General features: G+C 37.2%; 1 protein-coding gene across 1 annotated transcript; it reads left to right on the top strand.

The window, feature by feature from the left end:
• Positions 1-16,662: 16,662 nt before the first annotated feature.
• On the top strand, positions 16,663-17,625 carry OR6T1 (olfactory receptor family 6 subfamily T member 1). The gene has a single exon (NM_001391498.1). It carries the CDS (start codon positions 16,663-16,665, stop codon positions 17,623-17,625), a length of 963 nt encoding a protein of 320 aa, NP_001378427.1.
• Positions 17,626-18,458: the final 833 nt, after the last annotated feature.

Below are 18,458 nucleotides of genomic sequence, written 5' to 3'. Positions count from 1 at the left end.
CCCCAGAAAAGCTATCAGACATAAGCCATAAAAAGCTGGCTCTTAAAGGGTCCACATACACATTCACCATCTCAGAGAACAGCCTAAAATCACTAGAAAGGTGCGCAGTCCTTTGACGAAAAAAGACACAGCAGATAGGCTCTGGGTGCATCTTGGTGAAAGGTGAGACCTCTCTAGAGACTGAGACATTAGTGGCAGCCACTGTCGTGACCTAGTACAGGTGTACTGACACAGATGCTGGCAGACGCCATTGGAGTTCTTCCCCTGGCCTGAAAGCCCAGGTGTGTGCCACTCCCACTAGAGCACAGATTTAATACAGCTCAGCCAGGGCAGGCAGCCTGAGGGACTGGCCCCACCAAATAGCAAGCCCTCAGGCTATTTGTCAGCCTGCATAGACTAGGTGCCTCCAACCTCTACAGGCAGGTGAGTGTGTCCACCTCTGTGGGAAGGGCCTTTGTGAGAAGCAGGTGAACTGTGGGGGATGTTGGTGAAGAGTGTGGGGGCCTCAGCAGTGGGGCAACTGGGTATGTCCAGGGGGTCACGATGTGTGCGTGGGCCAGGACTCTGTTGATAGTGTATGTGGACCTGTGGGGTGGGGCTTATCAGTGGCAGAAGACCTGTGCTTCACCAACAGTCACAAAGGGTGTCAGCCCCAGCTTCCAAAGCCTGAAACAACTGGGTGCTCCCATGCCTGGGGCCAGTCCCACCCAGCTGCAATCCTGAGAGAGTTGACAACTGCCTTTCAAGAGTGAGGCCTACAGCAGTTGTAAGCCCCTGAGCCTAGCAACCAGCCACACCGGATGCCTACTCACAACAGAAAAACTGCCAAGGGAGAGTGCTATTAGACTTTGCAGGCTCCCCAAACCTGATTTACAAAGAGCGGGCCAGGGAGAGAAAACCTAGACTCCCTGGGTACATGCAGTAAGAGCAGCCCTGTCGCAGAAGGACACATGTAGCCCACACAGAAGTCACTCCTGGAACAGTTGGATAGGTGATGAGAGAGAAGCACGCTGCTAGGCCTCAAAAGGCATCTCTTACATAAGGCCACTTCTCCAAGATAAGGAGACATAGCTGACTCACCTAATACATAGATATAAGCTTAGAGAAAGAGGCATAATGAAGAGGAAAAAGAATGTGTTCCAAGCAAGGGAATAGGACAAAACCCCAGAAAAAGAACTAAATGAAACAGAAATAAACAATCTACCTGACAAAGAGTTCAAACAAAAACTCATGAGGACACTCACTGATCTTGGGAGAAAACTGGATGAACACAGTGAGAATGTCAACAAAGAATTGGAAAATATGAAAAAGAGCCAATTCGAAATGAATAATAGAACATTGGAAAGGAAAAATTCACTATAAGGACTCAATAGCAGAGTAGATGATACAGAAAAACGGATCAGTGAGCTGGACTAAAGACAAGAGGAAATCACCCAAGATGAACAGAAAAAAGAAAAAAGAATTAAAAAAGAATGAGAACTGTCTAAGGGAAGTCTGGGACAATAACAAGCACACTAACATTCATATTATAGGTGTCCCAGAAGGAGGAGAGACAGACAAAGGAGCAGAGAATCTATTTGAAGAAATGATAGCTGAAAACCTTCCTAAGCTAAGGAAGGAAACAGACATTCAAGTACAGGAGGCATAGACGGCACCAAACAAGCTAAACCCAAAAAGACTCACACCAAGATACATTATAATTAAAATGTCCAAAATTAAAAATAAACAGAGCTGCAAGAGAAAGTCAGCTAAAAGCCTAAGAATGGAAAGAGAAAGGCAACACAAGTGACATACAAAGGAAAGCCCATAAGGCTATTAGTGGACTTCTCATCTGAACCCCTACAGGCTAGAAGAGAGTGGCACAACATATTTAAAGAGCTGAAAGGAAAAAAACTACAGCCAAGGATATTCTATTTGGCAAGGTTATTCAGAATGGAAGGACAGACAAATAGCTTCCCAGACAAGCAAAAATTAAAGTTTATCACCAAGAAGACAATTCTACAAGAAATGCTGAAAGGGCTTATTTAAGTAGGAAAGAGAAGGCCACAAATAGGAATAAGAAAATTATCCCCCAAAAATGCAATAAAATCACTGGTAAAGGCAAAAGTACAGTAAGGTAACAAATCAACCACCTATGCACAAAATATGAAGGTTAAAAGACAAAAATACCAAAATTATCTATTTCAATGATAAGATGGTAGTGGATAGACACACACAAAATAAGAGTCTAGATATTATTTCAAAAACATACAATGTGGGAGGAAAGGAGTAAAAGAGTAGATCTTTTAGAAAGAGGTCAAACTAAAAAGACTATTAACTCAATATAGATTGCTGCTTATATAGAACATTATGTATGAACCTCATGGTAATCACAAACCAGAAACTTACAATAAATAAGCAAATAAGTAAGAGAAAAGACATAAACATATTACTAAAGAAAAACAATCAAACCACAAAGGAAGAGAGCAGGAGAAGAAGAAAGGAACAAAGAAGACCCACTAAAACACCCAGAAAAAAAGTAACAAAAATGGCAATAAATACATATTTATCGATAGCTGCTTTAAATGTCAATGGACTAAATGCTCCAATAAAAAGGCATAAGGTGGCCAATTGGATAAAAAAGCAAGACCCATATATATGCTGCATACAAGAGACACACTTCAGACCTAAAGACACTCACAAACTGAAAGAAAGGATGGTAAATGATACTCCATGCAAATGTGAAAGAAAAGAAAGCTGGGGTAGCAATATTTATATCAGAAAAAAATAGACTTCAAAACAAAAACTGTAACAAGAGACAAAGACGGGCACTACGTAATGATAAAGAGAACAATCCAACAAGAGGACATAACACTTGTAAATGTCTATGCACCCCAAAATAGGAGCACCTAAATATATAAAGCAATTATTAACAGACACAAAAGGAGAAGCAGACAGTAACACAATAATAGTAGGAGGCTTTAACACTCCATTTACTCCAATGGACAGATCACCCAAACAGAAGATCAATAAGGAAACATTGGTCTTAAATGACACATTAGACCAGATGGACTTAGTAGATATATATAAAACATTCCATCCAAAAACCACGGAACACACATTCTTTTCAAATGCTCATGGAACATTCTCCAAGATTGATCACATATTAGGCCAAAAAACAAGTCTCAATAAATTTAAGAACATCGAAATAATGTCAAGCATCTTTTCTGAGCATAAAAATATGAAACTAGAAATCAACTACTGGAAGAAAATCAGAAAAACAACATAACTGTGGAGCTCAAACAAAATGCTACTGAGCAATGATTGGGTCAATGAATAAATCAAAGGAGAAATAAAAAAATACCTGGAGACAAATTAAAATACAACATGCCAAAATCTATGAGCTACAGCAAAGAGGTTCTAAGAGGGAAGTTTATAGCAATTCAGGCCTACCTGAACAAACAAGAAAAATCCCAAATAAATAATCTAACAGTGCATCTAAAGGAACTGGAAAAAGAAGAACAAACAAAGCCCAGAATCAGCAGAAGGAAGGAAATAATAAAAACCAAAGCAGAAATAAACAAAGTAGAGACTAAAAAAAAAAAAAAATAGAAAAAATCAATGAAATCAAGAGCTGGTTCGTTGAAAAGATAAAGAAAATTGATAAACCTTCAGCTAGACTCACCAAGAAAAAAAGAGAGAAGGCTCAAATAAATAAAATCAGAAATTAAAGAGGAGAAATTACAATGGACACCTCAGAAACACAAAAGATTATAAGAGAATACTATGAAAAGCTATATGCCAACAAATTGGATAATCTAGAAGAAATGGATAAATTCTTAGAATCATACGACCTTCCACAAGTGGATCAAGAAGAAGTCGAGAATGTGAATAGAGCAATCACCAGTAAGGAGATCAAAACAGTAATCAAAAACCTCCCAAAAAATAAAATTCCAGCACCAGACATCTTCCCTGATGAATTCTACCAAACACTCAAAGAAGACTTAATACTCATTCTTCTCAAATTCTTCCAAAAAATTGAAGAGGAGGATAAGCTTCCTAACTTATTCTATGAAGCCAACGTTATCCTGATACCAAAACTAGACAAGGAGAGCACAAAAAAATAAAATTACAGGCCAATACCACTGATGAACATTGATGCAAATATCCTCAAGAAAATACCAGCTAATCGAATACAACAATACATCAAAAAGAGTATATGCCATGATCAAGTGGGATTTATTCCAGGGATACAGGGGTGGTTCAACATCTGCAAGTCAATCAGCGTTATACATCACATTAACAAAATGAAAAATAAAAATCACATGATCATCTCAATAGATGCACAGAAAGCATTTGACAAGATACAACATACATTTATGATAAAAACTCTAAATAAAATGGGCATAGAAAGAAAATACCTCAACATAATAAAGGCTATATATGACAAACCCACAGCTAATATAATGCTCAGTGGAGAAAAACTGTAAGCTATCTCAGTAAGAACAGGAATCAGACAGAATGCCCACTTTAATCAATCTTATTTAGCATAGTATTGGAAGTCCTAGCTAGAGAAATCAGGCAAGAAAAAGAAATAAAAGGGATCCACATTGGAAAAGAAGAAGTGAAACTGTCACTATTACAGATGACATGATTTTATATATAGAAAACCCTACATAATCCACTAAAAATCTTTTAGAAATAATACATGAATACAGTCAAGTTGCAGGATACAAAATCACACAAAACCCAGTTGTGTTTCCTTACACTTAAAACAAAGGAACAGAAAGAGAAATTAAGAATACAATCCTATTTACAATTGCAATAAAAAGAATAAAATACCTAGGAATAAGTTTAACCAAAGAGGTGAAAGACTTGTAGTTGTGAATTATTGAGGGAAATTGAAAAAGGCACAAAGAAATGGAAAGATACTCCCTGATGTTGGATTCAAAGAATTAACATAGTTAAAATGTTCGTACTTCCTAAAGCACTCTATAGATTCAGTGCAGTCTCTATCAAAGTTCCCACAACATTTTTCACAGAAATACAATAAAGAAACCTAAATTTATATGGAATAACAAAAGACCCCAAAAAGCCAAAGGAATCCTTAGAAAAAAGAACGACGCTGGAGGTATCACACTCCCTGATTTCAAAATATACTACAAAGCTGTAGTAACCAAAACAGCATGGTACTGACACAAAAACAGACACACAGATCAATGGAACAGAATCGAGAGCCCAGAAATAAATCCACACGTCTATGGAGAGCTAATTTTCGACAAGGGAGCCAAGAACATACAATGGAGAAAGGAGAGTCTCTTCAATAAACGGAGTTGAGAAAACTGGACAGCCACATGCAAAAGAATGGAAGTAGACCATTATCTTACACCATGCACAAAAATCAACTCAAAATGGATTAAAGACTTGAATGTAAGATCTGAAACCATGAAACTTCTAGAAGAAAACATAGGCAGTATGCTCTTCAACATTGGTCTTAGCAGCATTTTTTCAAACACCATGTCTGACTGGGCAAGGGAAAGAATAAAAGAAATGAACAAATGGGACTACATCAAACTAAAAAGCTTCTGAACAGGAAAGGAAACCATGAAAAAAATTAAAAGACAACCTAACAATTAGGAGAAGATATTTGCAAACCATATATCAGATAAGGGGTTAATATCCAAAATATACAAAGAACTCGTACAGCTCAACAACAAAAAAAAACTAACAACCCAATTTAAAAAATGGGCAAAAGATCTGAACAGAGATTTCTCCAAAGAAGATATATCGATGGCCAACAGGCACATGAAAGATGTTCAACATCATTAACTATCAGGGAAATGCAAATCAAAACTACAATGATGTATCACCTCACTCTCCTCGTCAGAATGACTATAATTAACAAGAGAGGAAACAAGTGTTGGAGAGGATGTGGAGAGAAGGGAACGCTCTACACTGCTGGTAGGAGTGCAAACTAGTGCAGCCACTAGGGAAAACAGTATGGAGTTTGCTCAGAAAATTAAGAATACATCTACCATATGATCCAGCTATTCCACTGCTGGGTATTTATCCAAAGAACTTGAAAACACAAATGCATAAAGATACTTCTATGTTCATCTCAGCCTTATTCATAATAGCCAAGACTTGGAAGCAACCTAGGTTCCCACCAAGGGACGAATGGATAAAGAAGACGTAGTATACGTACACAATTGACTGCTACTCAGCCATAAGAAATGACAAAATCCAGCCACTTGTGACAACATGGATGGGCCTTGAGAGTACTATGCTAAGTGAAACAAGTCGGAGGGAGAAAGTCAAATACCATTTGATATCACTCATAAGTAGAAGATAAAAACAACAAATAAACATATAGCAACAGATATTGGATTGGTGATTATCAGAAGGGCAGGGGGAGGGAGGAGGATGAAAGAGCTGATTAGGCATATGTGTTTGGGGATGGATTGTAATTAGTCTTTGGGCAGTGAACCTGATGTAATCTACACATAATTCAAAATATATTATGATGTACACTTGAAAGTTATATAATGTTATAATCCAACATTCCTGCAACAAAAAAATAATTTAAAAAACGATTTTAAAAATAAGATATCAAAACAAACCATATTTATCATAGTTATTTTAATATATTTTCTGCTTATTTCAATATCTGGGTGATCTGTAAGTGTGTATCTATTGATTTTTTTTAATATTGAGCACGTTTTTCTGCTTCTTTGCGTATCTAGTAATTTTTTATTGTGTACTGTACATTGTTATTAACATGTTATAGAGATCCTGGATTCTGTTACCTTTCTCTAAAGAGCATTGAGTTTTGTTGTAGCAGTTGGTTAAGATGTTGGTATATCTCTTCAATTTTGTGTAGGTTTAGATTTAAGTTTTACTAGGTTGAGACTCTCTTTTTCTCTTTAATCCTAGTAAAAATCCCTTCATAATGTGGGCATTACTCTTAAAATGAAGCCCTTCAGGGGCTGAAATTGAAACTCTGAGGTGTTTTCTAGGCCCTACATAGCCTTTCTATGTAGTGATTGCCTTTCATATTTTTAAATACAGAAGCAATATCCAAGTTGTGTAAGTCAGCTTAGGCTACTATAACAAAATGCCAAAGACTGGTTGGCTTTAACAGAAGACATTTATTTCTCACAGTTCTGGAGACTGGGAAGTTTAATCAAGGGGCCAGAAGATTCAGTTCCTTGTAAGGGCCCTATTCCTGGCTTGGAGACAGCCACCAGCTTGCTGTGTGTTCACAGGACCTCTTCTTTCTGTGCACAGAGAGTGAGCTCTTATGACTCTACCTCTTCTTATAAGGCAACTAATCCCATCCTCTGGGCACTACCCTCATGACTTCATTAAATATAATTACCACCCAAAGGCTCCACCTCCAAATACCATCACATTGGGAGTTAGGACTTAACATATGAATTTGGGGAAACCACAAATATTCAGTCCATAACACAAGGTAAACCTTAATCTTTATTGAAAAGGGGCTCAATCTAGAAATGTGTAATAAACGCTGAACTCAAATTCAAAAAATTGATATTATTATTTTGACTGTGAATTAGCTGCATTACCATAAGACAGTCACTAGCATTTCTGAGACCTCAGTCAATTTTCTCATATATGGAAGGCCAGTAATATTCCCACCCTCATCAATGCCCATTCCAACCTCCAATAGCTCTTTCTACCTGACAGGCTCATAACTGTCTTTCAAAACACAGCACAAAATAACAACTTTGGAAAGTCTCACCTAAACCCACTAGGAGAAATAATCATTCACCTATGTCTACTTAAATTACTCTTTATTTACCTGTTTATATAACTTATCAAACAACATATCACAATTTTGTGATTCTATATCTTGTTTGAATTCATAAGAAATTTTTTCAGAAGTTAGCTCATCCTAAGGTTCACTCTTCTCCTGTAAGTTCTAATCAATGGAGAATATACATAGAGGCCACTCGTCAAATAAGATGAATGCATCAGGTATAGTAAGGGGCAAAGGAACCATTATCTGCAGAAAACAGAACTCTCTAGCAAATATTACATTGGAAAAATGCATCTTTGTCTTAAGGCCAAATGAGGCCTCAAACTTATTCCCTCTTGCCTGATCCACTGTAAATGAAAAGAAAATTGTGGACATCCCCCAAAGGGAGAAAAGGATTCCATGTTCTATTCTATTAACTTGTGGGAGTAACAGTGATGAGATAATGCCAAAAAGTATCATTTTTCTATTGATAAATGAACTGGTCCTAAGAAAAGGATGGAGTTGCCTTCTTGCTTTTGAAGCACGGTAGTCCACCTACTGGTAAATGATTGGCTCAATGAATTTTAGACTCTGACCCTTCAGATTAGCTATTTCTCCTCAATTAGGAAAACAAGGAAAGAGTGGAAAAATCCAAGACTCCCAGAATGTGGAGAAGAAAGAAAGGCTTTTCCTCCAGAAGATGTGAGAAGAAAGAATAAGCATTTCTGTAGTACTGGGAAACAGGATCTAGCACAGACTGGGTGCTCAATAGATGTTTTTCAATGGCAGCTGTTGTAGTCTGGTTATATCTATGTCTGATATTTATGAAATGGGTGAGCACTGAAAGAAGACAGTGTAATAAAGTGGTTAAGAGCTTTGCCCTTAGAATCAAATGACCAGATTTAAATTTCATGTCACTCTCTTGATAGCTGCCTGACCATATGAAAGTTACTTACTCTGTCTAAAACTCACTTTCCTAATCTATAAATTAGGCACAAAGTAATTTATACCTCATAGCATTGTTGTGAGGATTAAATAAGATTCTACTCGCAAAGCACTCTTCAAATATCATTTTTCCCATATGGTAATGATGTAAAAAACTTAGGATATTTACTGAAACTTAGCAAATAGTGAAATAAATTTATGCTGTCATAATAATAATGTTACTATTATTAGTGTTAGTATTAATATTCCTAATATGGCTGTTGTTATTAAAGTATTATTAATATATGTATTACATTTGTGTTTTCCTCAAAATCTAAAAGCGCAATTCAATAATTCATCTCTAGATGACATATTCTACATAAATTCAAATCTAGTCTCTCTCAGTTTCTAATAGCAATCAAATTGAAACTTTATTAATAATTTCAGATAACATATATATTATCTGAGTTGTTGGTTTTGATGCACAATCCTGCCACCATGCAAATGTCCCAACACTGTAAGGTATCCTTTCATTCATTTTTAAAGCTGACTGAAATTTTACCAATCTGGCAGTCATTTAGGTTAACCTCTGATTTTTCTTTTTAGGTGCTAGTAACTCTGAAAGTGATATGGCACAGCCTGTAATCCACCCTTTTTTGCATAAACCTTGCTCAGATAACAAATGAGGGTAAATTTTCATAAAAGGGAAAGGATAAGAAGAGCTTCACTAGAGTATTTAAAAAGTCAATGAATTATCTTATTTAGGAGGAAGATGATAAGATTCCAGAAAAGGATCTTGAAGTTGTCAAAGAAAATCTTCACATACTTCAACATATATTCTCAATTTGTGCAACATCCTATAGGATAATTTAATATTATACAGTAGTTTCTGATCTAACTCAGCTAGTCAATAGACATTTCTGGTTTCCCTGACTTATTTGCATGGATTAACCAAAGTAAACAGCCATGTAAAAAAAGAAAGAAAGAAAGAAAAGGAAAAGAAATCAATTTTTTGGAAAAGATAGCAATTATATCAATTTTCTCCCTTCAGACTGATATCCCATCCCAATTCAAAGAAGAAATATGGTCACATGAGGTCATTTTTCTTAGAATGAAGGTAGATATCATCAAGTGTATTATTCAGCAACCCATTTGGACCCATTTTTTTTCTTGTACTGTTCCTTTGAGGGAAGCCTTTGCGGTCCAGTTAGTCAAAAAAACATCCTCCAGATGAACCGCTGATCTTCCCTAGGTCACAGCAGTCCCGCTCTAATTGGAATTTAGATCAATCAGAAACAGAAATAATTCTACAACTTTTAGGCAAGGAGAATTACAAGGAATTAAGTGTTTATAAAATCACCAATGTGCTTAGGAAATGGATTCTAGACTGGGGCTCCAAGATTGACTCCCAGGACTCTGTGGATCTTGCCCACTGGAAAGCATGAATAAAGGTGGAAAGAGCTCATCCACAGTAACCACCACAGTATCCAACATTCTTGGTGCACACTTCCTCTAATTCCTGAAAATCAGACAAGGCTTGCTCCTCACTTTCCCCTATTAAAAGTGAATAGCTTTTATTGACCTCATCATTCTGTCTAAGTTAACAAGACAAGATTTGAGAATCGTAGAATCTGAAAATTTTTCTCTAGACAGATAATTCTGGTCAGTGAAAAATTATTTCTTTTCTATTGTATATTTTAAACCATGGTTTCTTTAGCATGTGAACCCCTAAGAATATCATAGAATAATACTTCCTGTTTTCAAGGAGAGAGGAAAGACACAATTTACTACAAATAAAAATCACTAATACATAGTTTAACATGACTTTATATTTCTGAATTCTAACCAAGATGAGACAACCATCAATAGAACTTTTAAATATGTCCTTTAGATTTTTTATTGAATCTCTGTTAAGCCAATACTAGTCACAACTCACTTCATGCTCCAGAATGTGCAAAATCTTTCAGTAGAACTGCACCTAGAAAGATGCAGGCTTTTATCAGGTCACAGTATTGTTTTGATGAGCTTCAAGTTCATCATTTATTGGGGGGATGAAGGGTGGAATAGACAGAGAAAAATAGATACTTGAACTTATAGAATTGATGTAAATGAGAATAGAATTTTTATCTACTGGATGATGAGCAAGATTCAAATGATTTTTCTAATCTCCATTGACCACCTTGGTGCAAATTATACACAATCCATTCTCTTGAAGGCCCTGTGACATCCATTTTGCAGATGATGAAACTGAAGCTCAGAGAATTTAACAAACATATTCAAGTTCGTGTAACTAATATACGCCATAACTGCTGTGGGACTCAACATCCAGTATTTATCAAAAATAGGGCTTGTTTTGTTACTAGTGCTGATTACATACATATAAATATATATTTAAATTTATAATTTAATTACTTTGTCAAGATACCCTAGGTCTCACTGAGTCATTACATAGTTTCAAAGAATTTCCCAAAGTTTCGATGCAGTAGCACATTACCCTGTACCCTGTACTCAAGAGATAGCTCTATCTTTTGGGTAAAGAACTATGGCTGCCATTTTCTGACAAATCTCAAACAACTCACCCCCTGTAGCCTCAAAGGACTAATTACATTGCTTATTTTTAGTAAAGTTGGATGAAAGTTGTTCCCTTTTGGGATTTCAAAGAAGGTTCAAAATAAGTTAAAGTAAATTTAATTGTTTGGGTGTGGGAAGAAATAATCAAGCAAAGTTATAGGAACGTCTTTTTCAACACTGCAAAGGGGTTTTGCTTGGTATTACTTGAAGCAAAAGACCTGTTGATGCAAGAAGCCTTCTGTGTGCTCCATTGACCATAAACAGGAGCCAGATTGGTCCTCTGAGGGACGTTCTTCAAACTGGGCAGGGGAAGAAGCTGAAGAAATGCAGTATTGGAACAGGTACAAGAGCCAACTTATATCAGTCTCCTATCTCAGACAACTTTGTATATTCAAAATTTATTCTTACTCCTGACTTAGAACTAGACTTGTTGAAGTTAATTTTGTTTATAGATGTTTTAAGGCATATAGATTTGGAGTACTGAAAAATATGGTACATTTCACTGTAGACACCAACGCAATTTCTGTTTTTCTGAGGGAAGATAGGAAGAGAGTGTTCTCATTCCTCCTGTTTAATTCCATATACATAGATCAACATTTGAACCAACAAAATATGGTACTGCACTATAGGAAGCTCTGATTTTTGTGTTTTGGATACTCAGATAATGAAACTAACAACTTCCTCCTTTATTAAAGCCTGAAATACTAAGCCCCCAGCTTTTGGGAAACTTTATCCTTATAATTCTCACTGAAGTTTCATATAAAGATCAAGTTTTGTATATAGAGGAGTATTGTTAACCTCTTGTATTTGGGAGAGCACAAGACAAAGTACTCTGCCCCAAATAGCACAATTTCAGGACAATGTTCATTCCACAATTACTGTGCTAGCTATTATATCTTAAAGTCTTTAAGAACCAAATTACTTCTATTAAGAAGAAAATAACTAAAAAATATTCACTTCTCTTGTAAAATTAACATTAATAAGATTATGTGACAATTAATACCATTATGTGACAAGAATACCATATAATAGGTGTATTATGGCACTACTAGCAGAGATGGGAAGGATCCAAAGATAACGTTTAAATTTCTTCTCTCTCCAGAGCCAACTCAGCCTATACTCCTATGAACCTTTAAGCCCATTAAGTTCAAATCATTCTTTCACTCAACAAATAGTATGCTCTGGTCTTTCAATCTTTAAAGTGGAATATGCCTTTATAATAACTATGAGTGCATTTTAAAGAGTAGTTTGATAATCAAGACTGAATAATGTTATTAATCTTTAATCTTTATAATATAATAAATAAAAATGATTTCCTATTGAAAAACTCAAAAGCTTTGGTACTTTAGGTCACTTTAAATTTAAAAGACTCATATTCATTCTCGATCTGGACAAAATTATCCTTAAATGCTCAGTTAAATGTTAATAAATTTATGAAAATGTTCCATGCTGCCCCCAAACAAAATTTGTACCTTTCTCTTCTCTGCCCCCATAAGACTTTGATTTTACTTTTATCATGGCCTTAAGTGAATTCTAGCAGAATTTATGAATTGCATATATCTAACCCCTACTACACTATGTGCTCTTCATCAGCTTATTCAACACTGTATCTCCAGCACCTGGTAGAATACTCGGTACAAAGTGTTCATGATTATATCTAATCTCTCCTGTATGGGGGTACTTAGCCCACATCTGAAAAGAATAATCTCTCCACATCCATGCTCATATTGGAGCATGAGAGAGCCATCGGAATGTTGTGAGAATTCAGAAGCCTAGATTTATTGCTGCCCTGGGTCATCTGTAAAGTTAGCTCTACCACCACCTTAGAAAGTTGGCAATGTTTTTAGTTTAGAAAACTAAGCCTCCCATTTCTAGGCTCTTCTATATCCTACCTACAACTTACCCCTAACTTACACTTCTGACTTTTTCCTTAATCACATTCAAACCTGTCTAACACTCTTCTTACTCCTTAAATCCAGTATTTCTCAAACTTTAATGTTATTAAGAATAACCCAGAGAAATTGTTAAAAATCTATGTTCCTGGGCCATAATCCCAGAGAATGATTGCAGTTTTACAGGTAGAGTCTAGAAATCAGTATTTTAAAGAAACAAACTAGATGATTCTGATGCAGGTTTTCCATGCTCTTTGGAAATAATTACTTAAGCCTGGGTTTACCCTTGATTAATAAGGAGCAAAATTTATTCAAACCTCGAGATGCTAGTAGTATATCTAAAGAGGAGAAAAGAGAAACAAACCAAGCAAATATGTTGCCAGTAGGCTAAGAAGGCTTTGGCCCAGGGAAGCATGAGAAGAGCACTGAATGAGAGGTTAACAGGGCTTGGAGGACTAAACATACACATGGACATACATCAGTTGGCCCAGGAGAAATTTCCAAGACCAAATGACCCATGTGGATGAAGGGATTGAGGAAGGATCTGATAAGTACAAGTTTATGATATGCCTTGGCATGATGGTCTCATCTTCCAGAAAGGAAATAGGAGGGTTTTGACGATTCCATCCAGATTTAGGATAATACACCAAATGTATAATGCCATGAGGGAGTTCTTATTGGGATTGATAAAATAGGAAAGTACTTGTGTATAAAAAGTACTATGTCACTTTCTACACAATGTAGATCCAGCACAGCCTGTGATAGAACTTGAAGGACAAGGAGGACAAGTTTCTATGATGTATTCAGGGAAGGGAGGCCATCTTCTGGGTATGGAGAGTGATGACTGGGGTCAGAACACCTACCTTCCATTGCTCTGGAGGAAGAGTTGAAAACCTGTGGGATAAGGCCCAGTGTAGCACACATCTTGAGGGATATTTTCATTTTTTCAGGATCAAAGTTTTAAACTACAATAATTAATTTCCACATGCAGAATTCCTATCATTAGCCAACAAATGAAGCAAGGCAACAATTGGAAGTTGATATCAAATCAAATTTATAGTCACAAACTCTTTCTCATCTAAGACATTATGGCTTAGCAATTAAAACTGCAGGCTCTGAAGTCGGACTTTCTAAATTCTAATCCCTAATGCTACCTCTCACCTGATATGGGTCCTTAATCTCTCTAACTCTACTTCCTTTGCCTGTAGGATGAAGGTAGTGTTACCTTGGTGTAGTTGCTGAGAAATTTAACAAGAAATGAGTAGAAAGTTCCTGACACATAGTAACTACACACTAAGTGCAAGCTGTTATTATTATGAGGCGTTATTAGATTGTTGCATTCCAAATCATTGTCCTTTTTCCCCCTGTCAGCTTCAAGTTTCTTGTTCAAATAGCCATGTTTACTAGTGCTGTGGTTCGACATCAAGGTCTGACAAGTTTAAATGTGTGTCTTAGTTCTACCTCTGAGGTCTCTTAAACCTGTGGTGTTCCAGTTTGCTCAATTGTAAAAAGAATAATAATAATAGCTATTTGATTATGTAAATTAAGTCATTGTGTAGATTGAATAAAAATGTGTGTATGTGTGTGTGTCCCTCATAGCTCTAATTCCCTTCTTGATTCTCATCTTGCCAAGCAGTGTTTTTAGTGCAAAGCGCATGAGAACAAGAAACCATTTCCAACAATAACACAATTTCTCACTGCGTGACTTTAAGCAAGTCTTCCTAGACATTGATTAGGTCAACCAACAAGATTATTTTGAACTTCGAAATGATAAAATTTTAACCATATGTATGCTGGGATTATATTGTTGTTATCTGAAGTAAAAAGAGACAGCCAGCCAACTGATGAAGTTATTCAGGAACTTATATGTAGTCATTCAGGTTAACACTCAATAGAATAATGTGTAATAAAGACTTTAGTGTCTATATTTATAACAGTAGCTAAAAGCTAACATTAAATTTTTGACAGCTAGACTTTATAAGCTGTTTTTAATCATAATATTTACCTGACACTTTGGAAAGAGCCACAGTTGACACATATTTCTTATCTGAAACGATTGTGTTATCCTAAAATAGTGCTCTAGCATCCTTTTCTGGGTTTTATTGAGGTATCTCTTTGATTTTTGGAGATACAAGCTCTAGGCTAGCAGAATGAAGCTTTATTATTATCTAGCCACTTAAATCCCAGGACTTATTCCTACCAAAATGGACTTAAACAGAACATGTCCTGGGTACCTCTCTCCTTCAGCCTTGGAACCAGGATCCCTTGCCTCAGCTCATAATCTTCATTAAGGTGGATTCAGACAGAATTGAGAAAATATTTGTGCTCCCCATCTTTAATGCAGGAAGTCTGGAATAATAGATGATCCTGGATTAAATTTTGCCACAGCTCTCAAAATTTCATTCCTTGTCAATTAAACAAAGCAACTTGATGGTAATTTACATTCTTTTTGTCTTAGAATATTTTCCAACATTTTCCCTAATTGACAGGTAGGATCTATGTAATTCTGAGTATTTGGTGCTGGATGTGAGAAAAGAAACCTGGAACCAAGATGTCTAGTGAAATCCATCTTTCAAAACGTATGGATGAACTTTACAAGATGGCAAAAGCTCCCAGGGCGAGATGAACATATCTCCAAATTCAAGCAAAACTTGAAGAGGCAAGTTGATACATCCTTCTTCCTTTGATAGCATTCCCTCTTCCTGTTCATCTTACTCCATTAGAATGTTGGCAGACCTGAAGTTGAGAGAGGGCTAATAAATGTTACATTAGGAAGAGAGATTTCTTGTAACCTATAGAAGGAAGTGTTGGTAAAACCGACAACAAAAAAACACAAGAAACACCTTATGACAGCACTGGGGCTTTGCACAGTTCAATTCCATGTAGTTCTCTGACTGGTTAAGGAAAATGAAATCTCTAAAGGTACTGAAAGCCCAGATTTTTATTCTCTCATTTTATGTTAAGCCAATACACAGAAGACCACCAACACTAAAAGAAGAGTTCTTGAAACTGATAAGATTGTGTTCATGGTGCATTTATTCAGTCAGGTCTTCTCTGACCCCTCCACTCTTCTGAATTCTTCTAAAGCCACACTGCTCATGTGGTATCCAGCATAAGTGAAACAGAAGTATTTTTTTGCGTTGCAGCCACAGAAGTTGGCATGAAGTCCTGCCTCTACCATCTGCTTCCTATTTGATCATAGAAGAATTCCTTAAGCTTCTTCAGTCATCTTTTCCTTATTTATGAGAACAGTAATACCTATCTTTAAGGAATGCTGCAAGAGGAGATACACATATAAATTTCCTAATACACAATTAGTGTTCAAAATCATCCATGTTATTATCGATATGCTGCCTGATATCATAATTGTTTCTGTCCTTGTAAGTCACTTGCAGACACAAAGATAGATTTATGTATTCTCAGAATGTAAGGAAATGCTAGGTACTCAATACTGTGTTACTGATTGATTAAATGAGGATTGGTGGCTAAGGACCCACTTACAAAGGTCTGTTTCACTTCTCCTGCAGTTGACTGGAGATGAGCCCTGAAAACTGGACTCAGGTAACAGAATTTGTCCTTCTGGGTTTCCCCAGTAGCCACATCCTGCAGTTCTTGCTGTTCCTGGGGTTGATGGTGACCTACGTTGTAACAGCCACAGGCAACCTGCTAATTATTGGGCTCAGCTGGGTGGACCGACGCCTGCACACACAGATGTACTTCTTTCTGTGGAACCTGTCCTTCCTGGAGCTGTTGCTCGTGTCTGTTGTGGTTCCCAAGATGCTTGTCATCATCCTCACAGGGGATCACTCCATCTCCTTTGCCAGCTGCATCATCCAGTCCTACCTCTACTTCCTCCTAGGCACCACCGACTTCTTCCTCTTAGCTGTCATGGCTCTAGATCGTTACCTGGCAATCTGCCAACCACTACACTATGAGACGCTGATGAGTGGTCCGATCTGTTCCCAGCTAGTGCTGGCCTCCTGGTTAGCTGGATTCCTTTGGGTCCTTTGCCCCACCATCCTCATGGCCAGCCTCCCTTTCTGTGGCCCCAATGGTATTGACCACTTCTTTTGTGACAGTTGGCCCTTGCTGAGACTCTCTTGTGGGGACACTCGCCTGCTGGAGCTGGTGGCTTTTGTGCTTTCCACATCAGTGTTACTGGGCTCACTGGCACTGACCTCAGTCTCTTATGCCTGCATTCTTGCCACTGTTCTCAGGGCCCCCACAGCTGCCAAGCAAAAGAAAGCATTCTCCACTTGTGCCTCACATCTTACAGTGGTGATCATCGTCTATGGCAGCTCCATTTTCCTCTACATCCGTCTCTCAGAGGCTCAGTCCATGCTGCTCAACAAAGGTGCCTCAGTCCTGAGCTGTATCATCACACCCCTACTGAACCCATTCATCTTCAGTCTCCGCAATGATAAGGTGAAGCAAGCCCTGAGAGATGCCCTGAGGTGGCACAGACACATGGCTGCAAGAGACTATAAGGGTCACAAGTAAAAGAAAATAGTCCTATTAGATTGGGAGATTAACAATTTATTCAATTTTTTAAATGTATTTGAAAAACAAATCACTCAGACAGTACCCTGCACTTTTCTCAGATAAGAGAATAGTTTTCATAAATATACAACATGAAATATGAAAGTTAGCCTTCATTTTCCTCCCTCCAATCTTCCTTATGCTTCCACCTCCCCACAGAGAATGCTGCACCAGCTGGTTGAATTCCTAATGCTGGTTAGGACACATTTCCTTTGGGATGGGTGAGCATGGGCCTCTGTGCAGGAAGGCTGCTCCTCTTCTTTGTCATGTGTTCTCTTAAGCACACTTACTACTGCTTCAACATCCTGTATCACGAAGCCAATCAGGGAATGCTAAAATCTGGAGATTCAGGTATGGAGACAAGAGAGGAGTAAGAGGCCTTCTGAGGCCTTCCATCTAGACTGAGTGTGACAAACAAGATTACCTAGAACCTCCATATTGGGAAATCAAATTCTGGCTGCAGTAATAAATGGTTTCTTGATCCTCATTGGCTGCTGTTCTTTATGTGACTAGCAGCTCCGGCAGGAGTCTCATAAAGGAGGAGTGCTGAGATCAACGAAATATTTAAATATCCCAAGTTCTCAAGTCAAATTCTACCTAATAGACACTAATAAGGGAACAATCATTCAATTATTCCTTTAAGAAATATTATTAAATATTTAATATATTTAGGCACTGGGCTAGGCTGGGATTGGGTTAGAGTGAGCCAAGGAAGATTTTTAGTGTATAAATTTTAAAGAGATACACTCTCTTACTTGGTCGTGCAAGTGCAGGGTCAGACTGTGCACAAACCT

Source organism: Equus caballus, chromosome 7 (assembly GCF_041296265.1).
Source record: "Equus caballus isolate H_3958 breed thoroughbred chromosome 7, TB-T2T, whole genome shotgun sequence".
Lineage (NCBI taxonomy): Eukaryota > Metazoa > Chordata > Mammalia > Perissodactyla > Equidae > Equus > Equus caballus.
This window is presented reverse-complemented; position numbering and strand designations above follow the sequence as displayed.